This window comes from Salarias fasciatus, chromosome 19 (assembly GCF_902148845.1).
Source record: "Salarias fasciatus chromosome 19, fSalaFa1.1, whole genome shotgun sequence".
Taxonomy (NCBI): Eukaryota; Metazoa; Chordata; class Actinopteri; order Blenniiformes; family Blenniidae; genus Salarias; species Salarias fasciatus.
The window spans coordinates 8,171,462-8,187,524 of record NC_043763.1 but is presented as its reverse complement, the minus strand read 5'-3'; the positions used below and the strand labels follow the sequence as shown (position 1 = coordinate 8,187,524).

At 44.1% G+C, this 16,063-nt stretch overlaps 3 protein-coding genes across 3 annotated transcripts; all 3 read left to right on the top strand.

Annotated features, from left to right (window-relative positions):
* The first annotated feature begins 600 nt into the window (after window positions 1-600).
* ppie (peptidylprolyl isomerase E (cyclophilin E)) lies at window positions 601-4,636 on the top strand. The gene is made up of 10 exons (XM_030117330.1): window positions 601-640; window positions 1,078-1,176; window positions 1,275-1,318; window positions 2,122-2,148; window positions 2,259-2,340; window positions 2,421-2,524; window positions 2,613-2,736; window positions 2,827-3,012; window positions 3,137-3,279; window positions 4,417-4,636. The coding sequence occupies exons 1-10, from the start codon at window positions 610-612 to the stop codon at window positions 4,483-4,485; spliced, it is 909 nt and encodes a 302-aa protein (XP_029973190.1). The 5' UTR covers window positions 601-609; the 3' UTR covers window positions 4,486-4,636.
* Window positions 4,637-5,388: 752 nt separating this feature from the next.
* gjb10 (gap junction protein beta 10) lies at window positions 5,389-6,810 on the top strand. Its single transcript, XM_030117685.1, has 2 exons — window positions 5,389-5,459; window positions 5,879-6,810. The coding sequence occupies exon 2, from the start codon at window positions 5,987-5,989 to the stop codon at window positions 6,773-6,775; it is 789 nt and encodes a 262-aa protein (XP_029973545.1). The 5' UTR covers window positions 5,389-5,459; window positions 5,879-5,986; the 3' UTR covers window positions 6,776-6,810.
* Window positions 6,811-12,751: 5,941 nt separating this feature from the next.
* On the top strand, window positions 12,752-16,025 carry gjb3 (gap junction protein beta 3). Its single transcript, XM_030117159.1, has 2 exons — window positions 12,752-12,926; window positions 13,616-16,025. Exon 2 carries the CDS (start codon window positions 13,686-13,688, stop codon window positions 14,544-14,546), a length of 861 nt encoding a protein of 286 aa, XP_029973019.1. The 5' UTR covers window positions 12,752-12,926; window positions 13,616-13,685; the 3' UTR covers window positions 14,547-16,025.
* The last annotated feature ends 38 nt before the right edge of the window (window positions 16,026-16,063 follow it).

Below are 16,063 nucleotides of genomic sequence, written 5' to 3'. Positions count from 1 at the left end.
CATGAGTTCTCTCCAGGAACCCCAGTCTCCTCCCATAGTTCAAAAACATGCTCATGAGATCAGTTGGTGACCCTTGGTGTGACCCCGCTGGGGTCAGCTCCAGTGTCTCACAACTCTGCACAAGGTAACGCAGTATTATAGGAGAATATGGAGGATAGGCTTGTTTGAACAAAGCATTGTGGACATAAAACTTTTTTCAATGCTATGAGTGCGTCATAGGGTTGAGGTTAGAGTACTTTTTGCACATTTCATTACAAAGTTGTGCAAATGTACTCAATTGCATTGGGTAAAAAAAAAAGGGAGAAGTCATGGTGAGTTAATAAACTGTTTTCCAAAGTGAAAATTGCGCATCAGCGTACTAATTTACCTTTAAATGTATTGAAATATCCTCAGGCGACCATCTGGACACTGGTGTTTGAATAAAGGGATGCAGTCTCTCTGAAATATCAACTTTCACCCGGTTTATTAGGGGTTAACGTGTGATATAGTCAGTGAGACGCTTCTTCCAACAGGGGGCGCTGTGGAGGCGGCATCTTGCAGGAGGCGGGGCTTAGCTTCGCTCCACCAATGAGAGGCTGCCGAGGTCAGAGTTGAAAGGTGAAATCCAACATGGCGACTAACAAGCGGGTGCTGTATATCGGTGAGTTCCTGCTAGTTTTCACTAAAGATACCTTTAGCGTATGCTAAAAAAGATCACTCAGCATAAATGATTTAACGTGAAGATTAAAAAACAAAGCAGACTCGGCCAAACATAAATTAGAGACTTAAAAACATTAAAAACTTTCGAGAGAAAAATCACCGGTGTTTCGGATGAACTGGTTTCCTCGTTAACTGTTGCAGATGCTACAAACATCAGCGATCTGGAGTTTGCATAGACTTAAAACAGTAAATTCGGGCGCTTAAAATGATCGTACAAAGTTTTTTTTACTTATTTTAATCAGGGCAATAAATTATAATAATGAAAAACTATAAGTTACCAATGCTACGTGAAGCTCCGTGAACGCAGCAACACCACGAACAATGCAAACACAACAGCTTGTTCCTTCAGTCTGTCTGACTTCTCCGTCTTCTCTTCAGGTGGTCTGGCTGAGGAGGTGGATGAGAAGGTGCTGCATGCAGCTTTTATTCCCTTTGGCGACGTGACAGACATCCAGATCCCCCTGGACTATGAAACAGGTGAGATCTTCTGCTCAGAAATGTCTTGAAGCTGCAGAATAAATCAAAAATAGCAGTGGTTTTAAGCTCATTCTCTTCTGTTTTTTTTTTTCTTTCAGAGAAGCACAGAGGGTTTGCTTTTATTGAATTTGAGCTGGCTGAGGTATGTACAGGTTACTCTGGAACACTAAAACCAGGCTCCAAATAGATTTTAACATCACATATCCCCATATATTTGCACATTCAGCATATCTGCAAAATCTTTATTATAGACTTGACAAGTTTCAGAAGCATGGTTTAATACACGAGTTGGAGTCTTGATTCGTTTTGGCTGCACGCACACAACATTCCATTCTGTATAAATTTTCATTCGTTCTAATCACTGGAACAAGATTGTTAACTCTTGAGATTTTTCTTGAAGTAGTTTTACCAGTGGCGAGCTCACAGTCACTCTCATTTGCAGTAAAAATACAATTACTGGTACTAAGGAAATGGGTCTTACATCCGCTTATTTGGTACACACCAAGATTTGAATGTCAGCCTTTCTATAAATCCTCTTAACAGAGCTGAGGCAGCAGAGTTTGTTTTAACTTAACCAAACCTGAACACACATTTACTAAATATTGCATGGAATTTAATCAAGTACTATGGTTTTGGGTTTGACCCAGGCTCAACAAGGGTTGTTTTTTTTTAACGACAACACACTTTCAGACAACACTGAGGTCTCTAACAATGTTCTAACAGGAGTATCTCTGAAATGTGTTTCTAAACATTACTCCAGTTTCTATTGTAATATCTGTAGTTGATCTGAGTTAATTTTGGAAATTGTTGCGATATTAAGTCACTAACCAACAAAATAATGTGATCATTCCTCCAATAGATGAATTATTACTAAACTTAATTGTTTGTTATAACATAGTGGGTCTGTTGCTGTTAATGTCTCTGTGCTGGATGTTTCCTCCGCAGGATGCTGCAGCAGCCATTGATAACATGGTGAGTGACCTAAATAGCTGCTACTCCAGTGGAGTTTCTGTGACCTATTTTGACTGAGCATTCAAAAATTTGCAAGAAATAAATCCTTTCATTTTCACTTTGACAACCAGAACGAGTCGGAACTGTTTGGACGGACGATCCGCGTGAACATCGCCAAACCGATGAGAATCAAAGAGGGCTCCTCTCGACCAGGTGACGTATTACAAACAAGCATTTTGGGGCTTCTTCTTTTCTGCGACGCAAATCTCACTTTAAGTTGGACTTTCCCTCAGTGTGGTCTGACGATGACTGGCTCAAGAAATTCTCCGGTAAAACCTCCGAGGAGGCTGAGGCAGAAGCAGCAGCCGGTGAAACAGAAAAAACGACGACAGAAGAGGTGATCAGGCCGTCTTTCTAACCAGTGGCGTTGTTGGTTTGGAGTGGATAAGTCTCGGTACGAAGACGGTTTCAATTTGTTGTTGCAGGCGGAGCCCCCGGCTAAAAAAGGGAGAGTCAATCCGCAGGTCTACATGGACATAAAGATCGGCAACAAGCCAGCAGGAAGGCTGCGCTTCCTCCTGCGTGCCGACATCGTTCCCATGACTGCAGGTCTCTAAGCATGAATGCGGAGAATTTGACATGAACCATAAAGACATGTAGAAACTGTGTTTACCATAAAAATGATTTGTTTTCCAACAGAGAATTTCCGCTGCCTGTGCACTCACGAGAAGGGCTTCGGCTACAAGGGCAGCAGCTTCCATCGCATCATCCCACAGTTCATGTGCCAAGGAGGCGACTTCACCAACCACAACGGCACCGGGGGGAAGTCCATCTACGGCCGCAAGTTTGACGACGAGAACTTCGTCCTCAAACACACTGCTCCAGGTGAGGAGGCTCCTGTGTGTTTTTAGATTTGGGAATGAAGCTCCTGGTTTTGTTTACTGACAGGTTTCTGTGGCAAACTGGCTCAATGCTGCTTTTTTTTTTTTTTTTTTTCCCCTGCTCACAGGCCAGCTCTCCATGGCCAATTCCGGGTCAAACACGAATGGCTCTCAGTTCTTCATAACCACTGACAAAACAGACTGGCTGGATGGGAAACACGTGGTGTTTGGAGAGCTGGTGGAGGGGATGGACGTGCTCCGGGCAATGGAGGTACGGGATCCAGGGACTGGATGAGTCATCCTTCTATACTGCTTTATTAATGTTTTATAAATCCTTATTACATGATGTTCTAATATTTCATAAACTGCAATTAAATTAAGCTATTCACTCTAAATTCACCCACATAGACATAAACTACAGTTCAAATGTTGTTATGAGTTATTGATCTGTGCATAATGCATTCACTTATTTGAAGCAGGGATCATAACATTTTGATCAAAACAGTCACAACAAAACCACGAACATTATCAAAGCTATACAATAGATTCAAATCACTGAAAACAATACAAAAAAACAAACAATATGTGTATGTTACCAGGTAATACACAAGTCATCAGCAGCTCATCATTTCCATCTCTCTGTTAATCTGTTGAGCGTCACAGAGTACTGAGCCCAATCCCAGCTTTATACACATCAATGACTACTTCATATAATGCAACCGTTTTTTTTTTTTATACAAATCATAGTGAAGGCAGTTAACACTCTTAATAGGTAGCCAGTCAATCACAGGATGAACACAGAGATGCAGAAAGAAGCACAATCATATTTAGGAATTTAGAATTATTAATTTACTTGCAGAAATCTCACACTTGGATTAAACATCCAAACTCAACACGGTTTTATTTCTGTTACAAAGCTGAAACATCACTAAGGGTTTCACTATAATTTCCTAAAAATAGTACAAGAAACAAACAGAGAGAATGAGATGAAAGCAGGTCTGTCTAGAAGAAGGAAAAGTATCTGTTTCCAGCTCAGGAGGTAACAGATCTTAGCTTAGCAATTTTTTTTATTGGGGGAAAAAAAATAACCCAGAAACAGCAGTGATATTTCCTCTTTCCTGCTGCCGCATACTAAAAGCCAGTATTTATATTGTCTGATGAGCTCAACTAGACCTGAACATTTTCACCATTGTCATTCAGGAATTACTGTTATGAGGAAGTAGTGGTGAATGTATTTCATGTTTCAAAAAAAGAAATATTTTGATCACACTGTTAAAATGTGCTCCAGAATCAAAACCGCACATTAGTATTTTCTTACTCTGCTTGTTGAGTTTTAAAACTGTCTTCTTGTTTTTGTTTTATTCGGGTAAATTGATCTAAATCATCTAAATCTGTTTTCTGTCTTCAGGCTCAAGGATCAAAAGATGGCAAAACGAAGCAGAAAGTGGTCATCTCTGACTGTGGAGAATATGAGTGAACGGAGAGAGCGCTTGCCTGTGTGTGTGTGTGTGTGTCTGTTTGTAAAGACAGTATAACTCTGCAAGTCCGGAGTGTGTTCTTGGTCTTTTGTACTTTGACGCCTCGTCTACTGCCATGTAAATATTCCAATAAACATTTTTTAAATAAGAGCTCATTTTTCTTTACAAAAAAAGTCATGTTGTCTGGATCAGTTTTCATTGAGTATATTTAATATTTTAAATGTGCTTTTACGAGTCAGCCTTGTGTGTTTGTTTCAGACATCAAAAATGACTTTCTATAGCTATGTCTTAGCTTTTGAAGATATTAACTGGGTCCATCAAACTGTTCTTAAAATTATTACTTCCAAACTATCGATTTGCCCTCAATATAAAGTTCAATGGAAATTCTCTGAAGAAAGAAAAAATCCTAAGTAACTAGCAACATCTTATGAAAGTCACAATGCAGATGAATGGACTGAATAGTGCAAACAGAAAATCATGCATGAACAAACAAATGAAGTGAGAAAAAAATTGGCCTATTTATTTCTAAATTAGTCACAGAAAAGAACCAGGAGAGGTTCTCTCTGTCAGTGTCATGACATTGTTCAAACAGAATCCGTGTTTTGAAGTTTGTCGCAAAATATGTACATATCACTATTCCATGCAAAGGATATGGAAGGAATGTATTCATTTAAGACACTTGAAGCTCAGTAAATGAGTAAATACGTTTTCGTTTCAGATTATTTGTTTCACGCGTTATCATCGACCCTTTTAAAACCTTTCCTTTAGAATACGGGTATTATTCGATGTTGAAAAGCGGCAGAATCCCCCGGGCTGTGTGGAGGTGCCACACCTGGGCAGGTTGAGAGGTGAGAGGACACAGACAGCAGCAGCCCCGCCTCCTCCTCCACTCCCGTCCTGTTGAGAAATCCGCAGAGATTCGCTTCGATTCGAAGAGGCTCATCCGGACTCCGCTCCTCCGCTCCGAGACACGGTCAGTATCCACATCGAGAAATCAAACCCGGGTTATCGTGAAATGTTCGGCTTGTTTAGGGCGTGCGATTTATGTTTTCTACTCGGTTTTTTTTTTTTTTTTTTTTTTTTTTTTGGATACGCGTAATTACGCACGGAATGTGGAAAGTTGGCGGAAAAGTTTAGCGCAGTCTGAGGGAAACGAGAGGCTGATTCTAGTGAGAGCAGTCCGGATTGTGTTTTCACACTGAGCCACATGTATTTTTTTTTTTACTTTATTTAACTGAATATTCGCTGTTCTTACATTCCTTTTACGCTCGATTAAACCAGGCGGACACGTGAATGACTCACTTCCAGCCTACTTTGTTTGCCTGTTGACTCTGTTTTTTTTTTCTTCTTCTTCTTGTACTGTGACACGTCTGTGATTTCCTTCTCTCTCAGACTGCTGGATATCTGAAGCTCGCCTGTGGCGTTTCAGCCGTAAAGAGCTTCCCCCTGCCTTCTGTCACCTGGAAGACGAGCGAGCAGCGTCTGTGAACAGAGCCCGTCATGAACTGGGCATTCCTCCAGGGACTCCTCAGCGGAGTGAACAAGTACTCCACGGCGTTCGGCCGTGTGTGGCTCTCCATCGTGTTCCTCTTCAGGGTGATGGTGTTCGTGGTGGCCGCCGAGAAGGTGTGGGGGGACGAGCAGAAGGACTTCAAGTGCAACACGGCGCAGCCCGGGTGCCACAACGTCTGCTACGACCACTTCTTCCCCGTGTCCCACGTGCGGCTGTGGGCCCTGCAGCTCATCTTCGTCACCTGCCCCTCGCTCCTGGTGGTCATGCACGTCGCCTATAGGGAGGACCGCGAGCGCAAGCACCGGCTCAAGTACGGCGAGAACTGCCGCCGTCTCTACAAGGACACGGGGAAGAAGCGCGGCGGCCTGTGGTGGACCTACGTCCTGACGCTGGTCTTCAAGATCGGGGTGGACGCCACCTTCGTCTACCTCCTCTACCACATCTACGAGGGCTACGACTTCCCCTCGCTCATCAAGTGCGAGCAGAAGCCCTGCCCCAACAAGGTGGACTGCTTCATCGCCCGGCCCACGGAGAAGCGGATCTTCACCCTCTTCATGGTGGTCACCAGCCTGGCGTGCATCTTCCTGTCCTTCCTGGAGATCATCTACCTGGTGGGGAAGCGCTGCCGCGAGCTCTTCACCTCGGTGCACCACGCTCACCACAGCATGACCAACACGCTGTCCAGCGGCAGCAACCTGATGGAGCCCAACGCCCTCAAGGCGGGCAAGAACACCCCCGAGACCCCCGCGCCCTCGTACAGCGTCGCCATATCCTGAGAGACGGACCAGAAAAAGACTTGATTCAGAACAAAGCGGGACACAAGATCCGCGTCTCCTCGTTCCTCAGACAGCTTGGTGTAGATTCGTACGGTCTGAGGCTGCACTGCTGTAAAGTTTAGTTCCCTGTTTCCAGAGAGTTTAAAATTCTGGACTACAACACGGATGTGTCATTAACCTGGAATGTGTGCACTATTGAGTGTTTCCCTTATTTTTTCTTTTTTATTTTTAGCAGATGGATATCTGTTATTACAGTGAGTGAAAGAGAGATCAGGCCTGGAGATGAATTGCATGAGTCACTCAGTGGTTTTGGAGAGTCGCCTCCGGTTTTACAAACGCGTGTGGTTTCTCTGTGTAAGATTTTCCCCCTGCTCACGGCCGCCCGCCGCGTGTTTGTCCAGCCCATACTTGAGAGTCTTTTCCCCCCTGAGTTGGACTCTATGAACTTGTCATAATTTATCAAAAAGGTTCGAACAGCTGTTCCTGTGCATTTTACTGTGCTGCTTCTTTTTTTTAATTTTTTTTGTGCCATGATGTTTAAACTACAGGCAGTAGAGAGCAAACAGGGACACTTTTATAAACACAGGTGTTAATAATATCAAGATGTGCATATTTCACTGCACTGTGGTGAACGTTGTTTATATTTGTGAATATTTTTTTCATTAAAGATGAATATTTTTTGCTTTTTGAACACGTTTCTTTGTTGCTGAGTACAATAAAGACAGTTCAGGTTAATGTACAGTGGTATAGAAGTAATAAACGCTTTAGGAGGGTTTTTAGTGGACTGCAGAACGAGGCACCCTGAGAGATGTGTTGATTCTGCACAACTTGTGTGGTTTAGCTGAGCTCTCACACTTCCTTTCTTCAGCTTTTTTTCCATGTTCTTCATGAAGCTCTCCCTTCCCATTGGCCACACGGATCGCCTTGTTGCTAAGAGCGGCGCGCTCATTGTTTTGGTTGATTGGTACTCTGTGGAGGGCGGAGGAGGAGTCTCCCACTCCTCGGTTTGTTTCATCTTTGCTGACGTGTGGACCCACCCAACGCTGGAATTCCGTCCGTCGGCGCAGCCTCAGAAGAGGCGATTCCGATTATTTGTCCAGCAGTGTGCCACAGGAGCGATGGACTGACGCTGAACATGGTTTCTTTCTCTTTCTTTCACTCTGTTTGCTCTTTCGAGATGGTGAGACTCCTCTGGCCTGGCACTGCGACGCCGTGTTTAAAAACTCAACAGCCTTTCCACAAACAGAGATGGGATTATCTGTTAACAGTTTGCCGCCGAGGCCAGTTTCAGATGCGCTCTGGGTAATGTCAGAGTCAGTTTGAGAAAGGCTGTTCCTGAAATCTAATTCTTTACCTTCGTGCCATCAGGAACGAGACAGACAGCAACCTGACTCCTCAGCCAGATGAAGGTCAAGATAAGAGGAAAAAAATGGTTCGAACATACATTATGAGGAGCTGCTGCTGTTTTCAGGTTTATAGGAAAACACATCAGGAAAGAATATAAATATGCTAAAAGGTTCATCTATGTTTGGGATTAAAATTAGACAAGTCACTATGGCCAAATTTGCAATGTGTGTGATTAGAAAGTGTTGAGTTAGTCATCACTTTTACACTGGACTGTGTGTGTGTGTGTGTGTAAGTGCAATAACAATGGAAACAGGCCCAGAACCTTTCAGTGTTTTCATGGTCTAGGCCTTGTTGACCCCCCCCCCCCCCCCCCCCCCCCCCCCCCCCCCCCGCTTTTTGAGGAGCTTGTTTTTAATGTCTATATTTTTTCAGTAAATATTAATATTAGGTCTTGTCACAGAGTCAACATCAAATCAATGAGCCACAGGACAGGAAAGTTCGCCACAAAATATTGTCACAATTCAACTTGTTTCGGATGACCTTTGCCATTAGATCATACGAGCCAGTTTCATGCGCCAAACGCAACTCCAACCTCAAGGAAATGAAAGTCAAAAAAACCCTAAATTGACAGTTTCGATGCTGGAGCTGTGCCACATTTCACCACACACACAAACTTTACAGGAAATAAAAGCAGAGATTCCACAGATGGATGAAGATTTGACCTCTGATGTGACTGTGACTAACATCCAGGTCTCAGACAGTCTTGCAGACATAAATATAACTTCAGCTTTATCTTCTCTATGCGGCTGTGAAGCTTTTTCAACATTGAGAAGACGAATTGGCACCAATCATTATTTTTCCAAAACATTGTTATCACTACCAGGTTGAAGTGGGGACAACAACGATTCCATAAACAATGAGCCGAGCTAAAACATTTCACCAGACTGTCTGCTAATCTGAATGCAGCACTTTGCTGGATTTTGATGGGATTTTTTTGTGGTAAATCCTGCTCATACGGCTTGACGGTGTGTTTGCATGTTCTGCCTGTGTTCTCTGATTTTCTCCAACAGTTCAAAACAAGCATTAAAGCTTGAGTGGTGGCTCTAACTTGCCATATAGGTGTGTGATTGAACATGTGTCTCTCTGTTATGAGTACTTCAGACAGTTGATCAGTACCTACATTTTGACAAAGCGAACAAAGACTCTCAGTATTTGAAACTCAAAGGTCTCTTTCTTATGATGCGGCCTCAGTTCAAGTCGCCGTGATTCTCCTTGTTTCTGCCCTAACATGATCGAGTCACTGAGCAAACGAGCCAATAATTACTCTGAATAAGAGGCCATCAAAGCTCGTCCAGGAGTATCATTTGTCATCTTATCCCAGCTTCCTCTGTTCTGGTAGGTTTCCTTCCTCTCCCAGCGGCGGCAGCGAAAGAGTTGTGTTTGTCCTGTCGTGTTGGTCGGTCTTGTTGAGACTCGCAGCTGGCAGAGGTTGAGTCACAGGGTGCATTTCTCCAGGCGTGGCCCCGGCAGACTGCCTGGACCAGTTCTCAATCTCAAGCTTTGAGGAGCAACGTTTTCTTTCCCTCCCCCAGCCATTATGCAACCCACTGCGGTGGAGTCTGGCCGGGAAGATGTTGTGTTGATGCTTCCAAACTCAAGGCCAGATGCCTTTCCTGAAAAGCACAACGGTCCAACAAGTTTATGAGAATGTCTTTGTGTAATCCTGTTTAATCATCAGTGTTTTTCTAACAGGAGAGAAAACAAACACAATAAAAGGGTTTGTGTTTGAATTGAATGAGAGTACATATTTAAAGTGCTGTAATCTCAACGGTTATCAAAGTATCAAGATGATTTCTATCTCTGTTTAGTGTGTGACCATAAAACGAGGGCAGCAGTGATGCGAGAAGTCTTTTTTTTTTAACGTCCTGAATCGGTTCTTTCAACAAAAGTAGTTCATCCAGCCTCTGGCTGCGTAGTCTCCTCATTCACTGAGCCCAGACAGTGATGGATTCTCCTCTTGATCCCCATCTTCCGGACCGAAGCAGCGCTGTCGCTTTGACAAACACACCAAACTTTTTTTGTAATAACATTTTCACCAGATTCTCCCCACACATCAGAGATGAACGCTGACATCGGGTCTTTTGCAGCGGGAAAGTTTCCAGCAGGTTTGAGCGTCGGATGATCACTCAGGACGGACAGTTGTTGCATTCAGCTTGTGAATCTCTAAACACACACAATTCCTTTAAAGAGAAAACATGCAAGACAGTTTTCAGAATTGTGTTTGTGTGTGTAGACTGCACAGAGGCGTACCTCACTGGTTCGTGTCTGGATCGGGCTTCAGCGGCCTTTCTGTGTTGAGTTTGTGCGTTGGGAGGCTTTCAGTGGGTATTTTCAAGTTTGCTTCCACAGGCTAAAACATGTGTTTGAATTTAATTGGTGACTAATCTTACATAATGGCTCACAGCAGGCTGAGAGGTCAGATGAATTAAGGAATTGATGAAGAGCTTATTGAAAGATCTGGTCTGTGCTGGTGCAGCTACAAACTTGCCTACTCAAGTCTTTTTTGGCACTTGGAGGGTTTGGAGTCCCTTCTATGTTCTCCCTGTGCATACATGTTTTTTGTATGTTTATCCTGTTATAGACTAGTGACCTGTCCAGGATGTACCCTGCCTCCATCCATTCACTGATGGGTAATTATTTTGATGAAGAAGTATAGAAGGTGGTCTGTGATTGCGGTTATTTTTTCTTAACACATTAGCTGAGCTCTCAGCACTGTGTGGTCCAATCCAACGATCCTATTCAGCCGAAATTACACCAATTATCTGAATCATTCAGTCATCTTTCAGTAAACAGGAGTTTGTGATAATAGTAACAAAGTTGCTATTCACTGAAGACCACAGCTTCACGCCCAATAGACTTTTGAGTTTAGGGTTGAGAGTGTCTGAAAAGACACTTTTAGAAACTACATCTCCGGAATCCAAACACCACCTCGTCTCTCTGAAATATATAAAATCCCACGTGCACACTGAGAATGAAGCTGATACTTTTCCTGCACACATGCAACTGATCATCTATAATAAACAATGCTGGGTTCCAGAGTCCTGCTTATGCTCTCCTCTCCCTTGTATTTAACAGTGCTCTTCCAGAACAGAGTATATTTTTCCGACACCTCATCCAGATCAATAGAGACGCATGTTCATTAGCTTATTCAAAAATGTGAATTTTATTTGTACATTGTGATTATGATTGGAAAATCTAAACACACTCCCTATAAAAAAAAGGACATTCTTTACATGATGTTAAGTATTTCTCTTCAGAAAATCAAAGAAGAAAGTGAAACTAATCTAGCTTGCGTGTCTGGTTTTTACTGCTTTTTCTCTTCCTGCAAACTTTGACCTTGGCTGAAGGATGTTGCTGCTGAGAGCCTGAAACGAACCCAGTGGAGATATTTAGTGACACTGAACATCTGTCAAACTTGACCCGACTTGAGCTTCAACTTGCTCTCTTATCCTTTTGTAATCACGTAAACATGAGCTCCAGCTCTGAAAGCAGACTCTGGTGGGCAGGATCTGGCAAGTCGCAGCCCAGCCCTGGCTTTTCAAACAAGGTAATCCCTGGTATGATTCACAATACGAAGGGGCTTCTATTAATGTGCAAATACACACCAGTAATAAAAAGTTTTTCACTTCAGAACAGGAACAAACGATGGTCTGAGATTGTAGGAAACAGAAACGCTGTGAAAACACCAGTCTGGCTGTGAAGTAGAACAAAACAAAAAGACAAGAATCTCTGTTCTTACAATGAGGATGAACTTTAGCGTACTGGGAATTCATGAATTGTTACAGTGTCATCAGAGAAGAAGGAATGAAGGAAATACAACACGTCTTAGTTGCAGCCATGGGTATCGAGTTAAAAAGTTGGCTGAAGTTTATACTTAGAGAAAGAGGAAATAGAATCTTTTTCTGATGACTGGACAATGAAAGCTTCTTCAGAAATCTTTTGCCCTCGCTTTAACCCACCCCAGGATGCCTCACATTTGTCAGAGCTTTGGAAACATCCAACAAAAAAAAGACACAGGATATACAACAACTAAAGGGAAAAAAATGCATTCGCCAGGGTGTGCCCGGCTCTTACGCACACTCACTTAAGCATTCAGAAACAAGTTTAGACAATGCAGCAGTCTTTTTCCTGGAGACATGAAAACAATGACAATTAAGCCCCTAAAACTTTTTGACACAAACACTAAACCTTTCCACAAAATTCTCAGCAGTTTAAGCTCATCTGAGCAGACTGTAGCTCACAGATAAATTCAATTTGTGCCTTTTGATTAAGTGACAGTTCACATTTAAACTCTCTTAAACTCTCTCATGAATTAAAAAAAATAGTTTTAGAGTTTCCTAATGGCCCATCCAGGGAGTGCTGATGGTTTGGGGCTGAGCAGGCCTGAAGCTGTCTGCTGGCATGACTCGCATCCAGACGTGATTTTCATAAATTCAGTCAAAGTTCCTGGTTATGACTGTTATGAGAGAAAAAAAAAGCTTGAGCTGTCTCCTGGCAGTGGCGTGTGAGTAGGCGAGAGAGACACAGAGGAGGAGGGAGGAGAAAGCAACATCTGGGGGCGCTTCAGTCTTTCTTCAACCACACCCACAGGCGCATTTCCCAACACTGCTGCGCTCCTCTACCTGTCGGAGGGAGGCAAATCTGTGCTTTGGAGGATCAAAACGACCTGAAAGCAACGGGAAATCCTTTGGACGTACGCACGCGAGCGTCCCCTCTCCCGGCGATGGACTAACGTGGTTTCTTGGTGAGTGGAAAACTCGCGCTGAAGCAGTTTTGATGTGTTTGGATGAATTCCTGGACGCGAACTCGGATCGGGACTTTACGAAAGAGTCAGTGAGACCAGTTCTCATTATTCGTGGTTTAAAGATGCCACATGTCGACAGAAAAACCAGACTTATTTGTGTCAACGCGTTGTAAAATGCGCACGGCCCGTGCGTAAAAGGCGGCTTTAGGTGTTGAGACTCAAGAGAGAGAGAAAAAAAAGTCTGCTTTCTTTATTACAGTGACAGATTCACAACAGAGAGCTGAAGGTACCAGCTTTGTGTATGCCTTTAATGTTTGAAATCAACATACCTGACAGTGTGTGTGTACTTATAATAGAATATATAGGCTCCAGTGTGTGTGAGGGCAGCGGGTGTGTTGGAGACATTCGTCTAACTTGTTTCTTTTGTGAGGAGCTTGTCCTGAGGCCTACACTTAACTGCTGTGGTGAAAAGTTGTCTCTCTCAGGCTGATAAATGAGTCGTTCTGACATTAATTCATCTCAGGAAGACTGATCACTGGCTTTAAAAGCGAGAAAAAGCTTTTTTTTATATATATAAAGCGGCTTCAGCAAGACAATTATGACACTGATGTCCTGAAGGTGAGAGCAGAAAATGAAGCAGATTTTTAAAAAGAAGCGTGTTCACCCCTTCTTTATTCTGTTACTAACAGGTCTGAAGATAAACGACGACCAAGAGGAGATAAACTTAAGGGAAAGGATATTTGATTGCCAGCCAAGAACATGGACTGGAAGACCTTTCAGGCCCTCCTCAGTGGGGTGAACAAATACTCCACGGCGTTCGGGCGGGTATGGCTGTCGGTGGTGTTCGTGTTCAGGGTGATGGTGTACGTCGTGGCGGCGGAGCGGGTGTGGGGCGACGAGCAGAAGGACTTCGATTGCAACACCAAGCAGCCCGGCTGCGCCAACGTCTGCTACGACCACTTCTTCCCCATCTCCCACATCCGCCTGTGGGCCCTGCAGCTCATCTTCGTCACGTGCCCGTCCTTCATGGTGGTCATGCACGTGGCGTACCGCGACGACCGCGAGCGCAAGCACCGGGCCAAGCACGGCGAGGACAGCAAGCTGTACAACAACACGGGGAAGAAGCACGGCGGCCTGTGGTGGACCTACCTGATCAGCCTCTTCGTCAAGACGGGCATCGAGGTGTCCTTCCTCTACATCCTCCACCGGGTCTACGACAGCTTCTACCTGCCCAGGCTGGTCAAGTGCGAGGTGTCGCCCTGTCCCAACCAAGTGGACTGCTACATCGGCCACCCCACCGAGAAGAAGGTCTTCACCTACTTCATGGTGGGAGCCTCTGCCCTCTGCATCATCCTCAACATCTGCGAGATCATCTATCTGATCGCCAAGCGCGTCGTCAGATGCGCCAACAAGGTCAAGAGGCGCAACCGCAACATGCCGGTGCCGCCGGACGACTACGACGACCCCTTCAACAACTGCAACCTGCCGCTGAATAAACACGAGCTGAAGGACAAGCCCCCGTCCTTCAAGACGGCGTCGAAGATTCCATTCAGGCCGGCGGCGCTGAAGCTGGAGGAGAAGATCCGGGCCTCGGCTCCCAACCTGTCCTCGTATTCGTGATCATCGCGGGATTCAGGCCAAGGAGAGGGAGTGCGACAGGGATTGGGCTAGATCCCCCCCAAAAAACAAAAAAAAACTCTGAACTTTGAGCCAAATTATGAAATGTGTCAGCGCCTGGAAGCTGAGTCATCAGTACTGGATTCATCCCACGGGCCCCTGAGTCCACAGACTCTTCAGGAGCTCCTGAACTTTTGTTTCCCGGTCAACATGCACAATATTTACAAATCAGTCCGGGAATAACTGATTTAATATTGATATGTGGTTTTCCTTTGTATTCAGACTGTAACAGTGCCTTTTCCGAGTCAGCCCGGCTATCAGAACATTCCAGGAAAGGTTTGCTCTTTTTCAGTTGAGAGCGGAGTGTTGACATGAGAGGGGAATGGAGTGAAAAGGGACACACCTGGCAGAGGTATTCATCGTCCCTGCCAGCGTCTCGCATCGTGTTAGGGCGCTATTCAGGCACTGGGAGCTTCAATCACATCTTTTGATTAATTTGAACTCAAATCAAAGGGGTTTGTCTTCAAAATTTTAGGTTCTAATGACCAAAACCCAGCGAGAAATGGGGAATAATTCAGCACTGACGCCCAAATGCTCCAAAAGTCAAAGGATGAGTCTTACTTGAATGTGTGCAAACTGGCCCAGAAACGAGGTTTTTCGTTGCGTTTATGGCTCAGAAAATGTTTAGCGACAGCCAACAAATTGCTTTTTTTACATTCCTTGTACTTCAACTCCCAGCAGGCATATTGCTTGTTCCGGGGTTCATGCTGCACAGCCACACGTTGTCCAAAGCCCGCCTGTGTTTTGACGTGCTTGTACACAACCTCGCCTGATCCATGACCACTGTTGATTTTAATAAGGCGACAGGAATGCTGCTGTTTAATGCTGTGTGGGCCGTACTGGAGCACAGTGGAGGAATCAGGACGAGCAGACCGCTCATTGAACTAGAAAGTATTTTTTTGTGTGCCACTCAATGGAAATGTATATTCTGCTATTGTTAATATTTCATATGGTTTTTATAAATGTAAATATAATAAATCTATTGAATATATGTGCGTTTGTTTGGTGTTTTGACTGGATATCACTTAGTTTTTTATACAGGACCTGCTACCTCAGGTTCGTACAGGGACTCTCTCTGCCTAAACGTGTTCTCATTATCCTCATTATCATTAGAAAAGTCCAATTTTTCCACTGAAGCTGAGTCATAGCGCCAATTCCTGTACCGACTGATACCAGGCTTGCATGCTGGGTCATTTTCCGTCATGGTAATTCGCCGTGAATCACCACGACACGGTCCTGCCTGTGACACACACAGGATACATGATTGACGACGTCGTTGGAGGCCTGCTGGAAGAATCTCAGTCTGCCGGATGGACCCGTCAGGCGGGTTTTTAAAGAAGGTGCAGCGAAGAAAACGGTTTTTGTTTACTCTGAATCACTTCTGTCACCTTAAAAAAAAAAAAAAAAAAAAAAAAAAAAAAATCACTAATAAGTGCTCACTTGATGCATTTTGCTTATTT

Bases quoted from the DNA above. Each gene is read 5' to 3' on its own strand.
- gjb3 (XM_030117159.1), top strand. From the start codon at position 13,686: ATGGACTGGAAGACCTTTCAGGCCCTCCTCAGTGGGGTGAACAAATAC.
- ppie (XM_030117330.1), top strand. From the start codon at position 610: ATGGCGACTAACAAGCGGGTGCTGTATATCG. The intron at 2,341-2,420 runs GTGACGTATTAC...ACTTTCCCTCAG, and splicing joins AGAGGGCTCCTCTCGACCAG to TGTGGTCTGACGATGACTGG. The intron at 3,013-3,136 runs GTGAGGAGGCTC...CCCTGCTCACAG, and splicing joins CCTCAAACACACTGCTCCAG to GCCAGCTCTCCATGGCCAAT.
- gjb10 (XM_030117685.1), top strand. From the start codon at position 5,987: ATGAACTGGGCATTCCTCCAGGGACTCCTCAGCGGAGTGAACAAGTAC.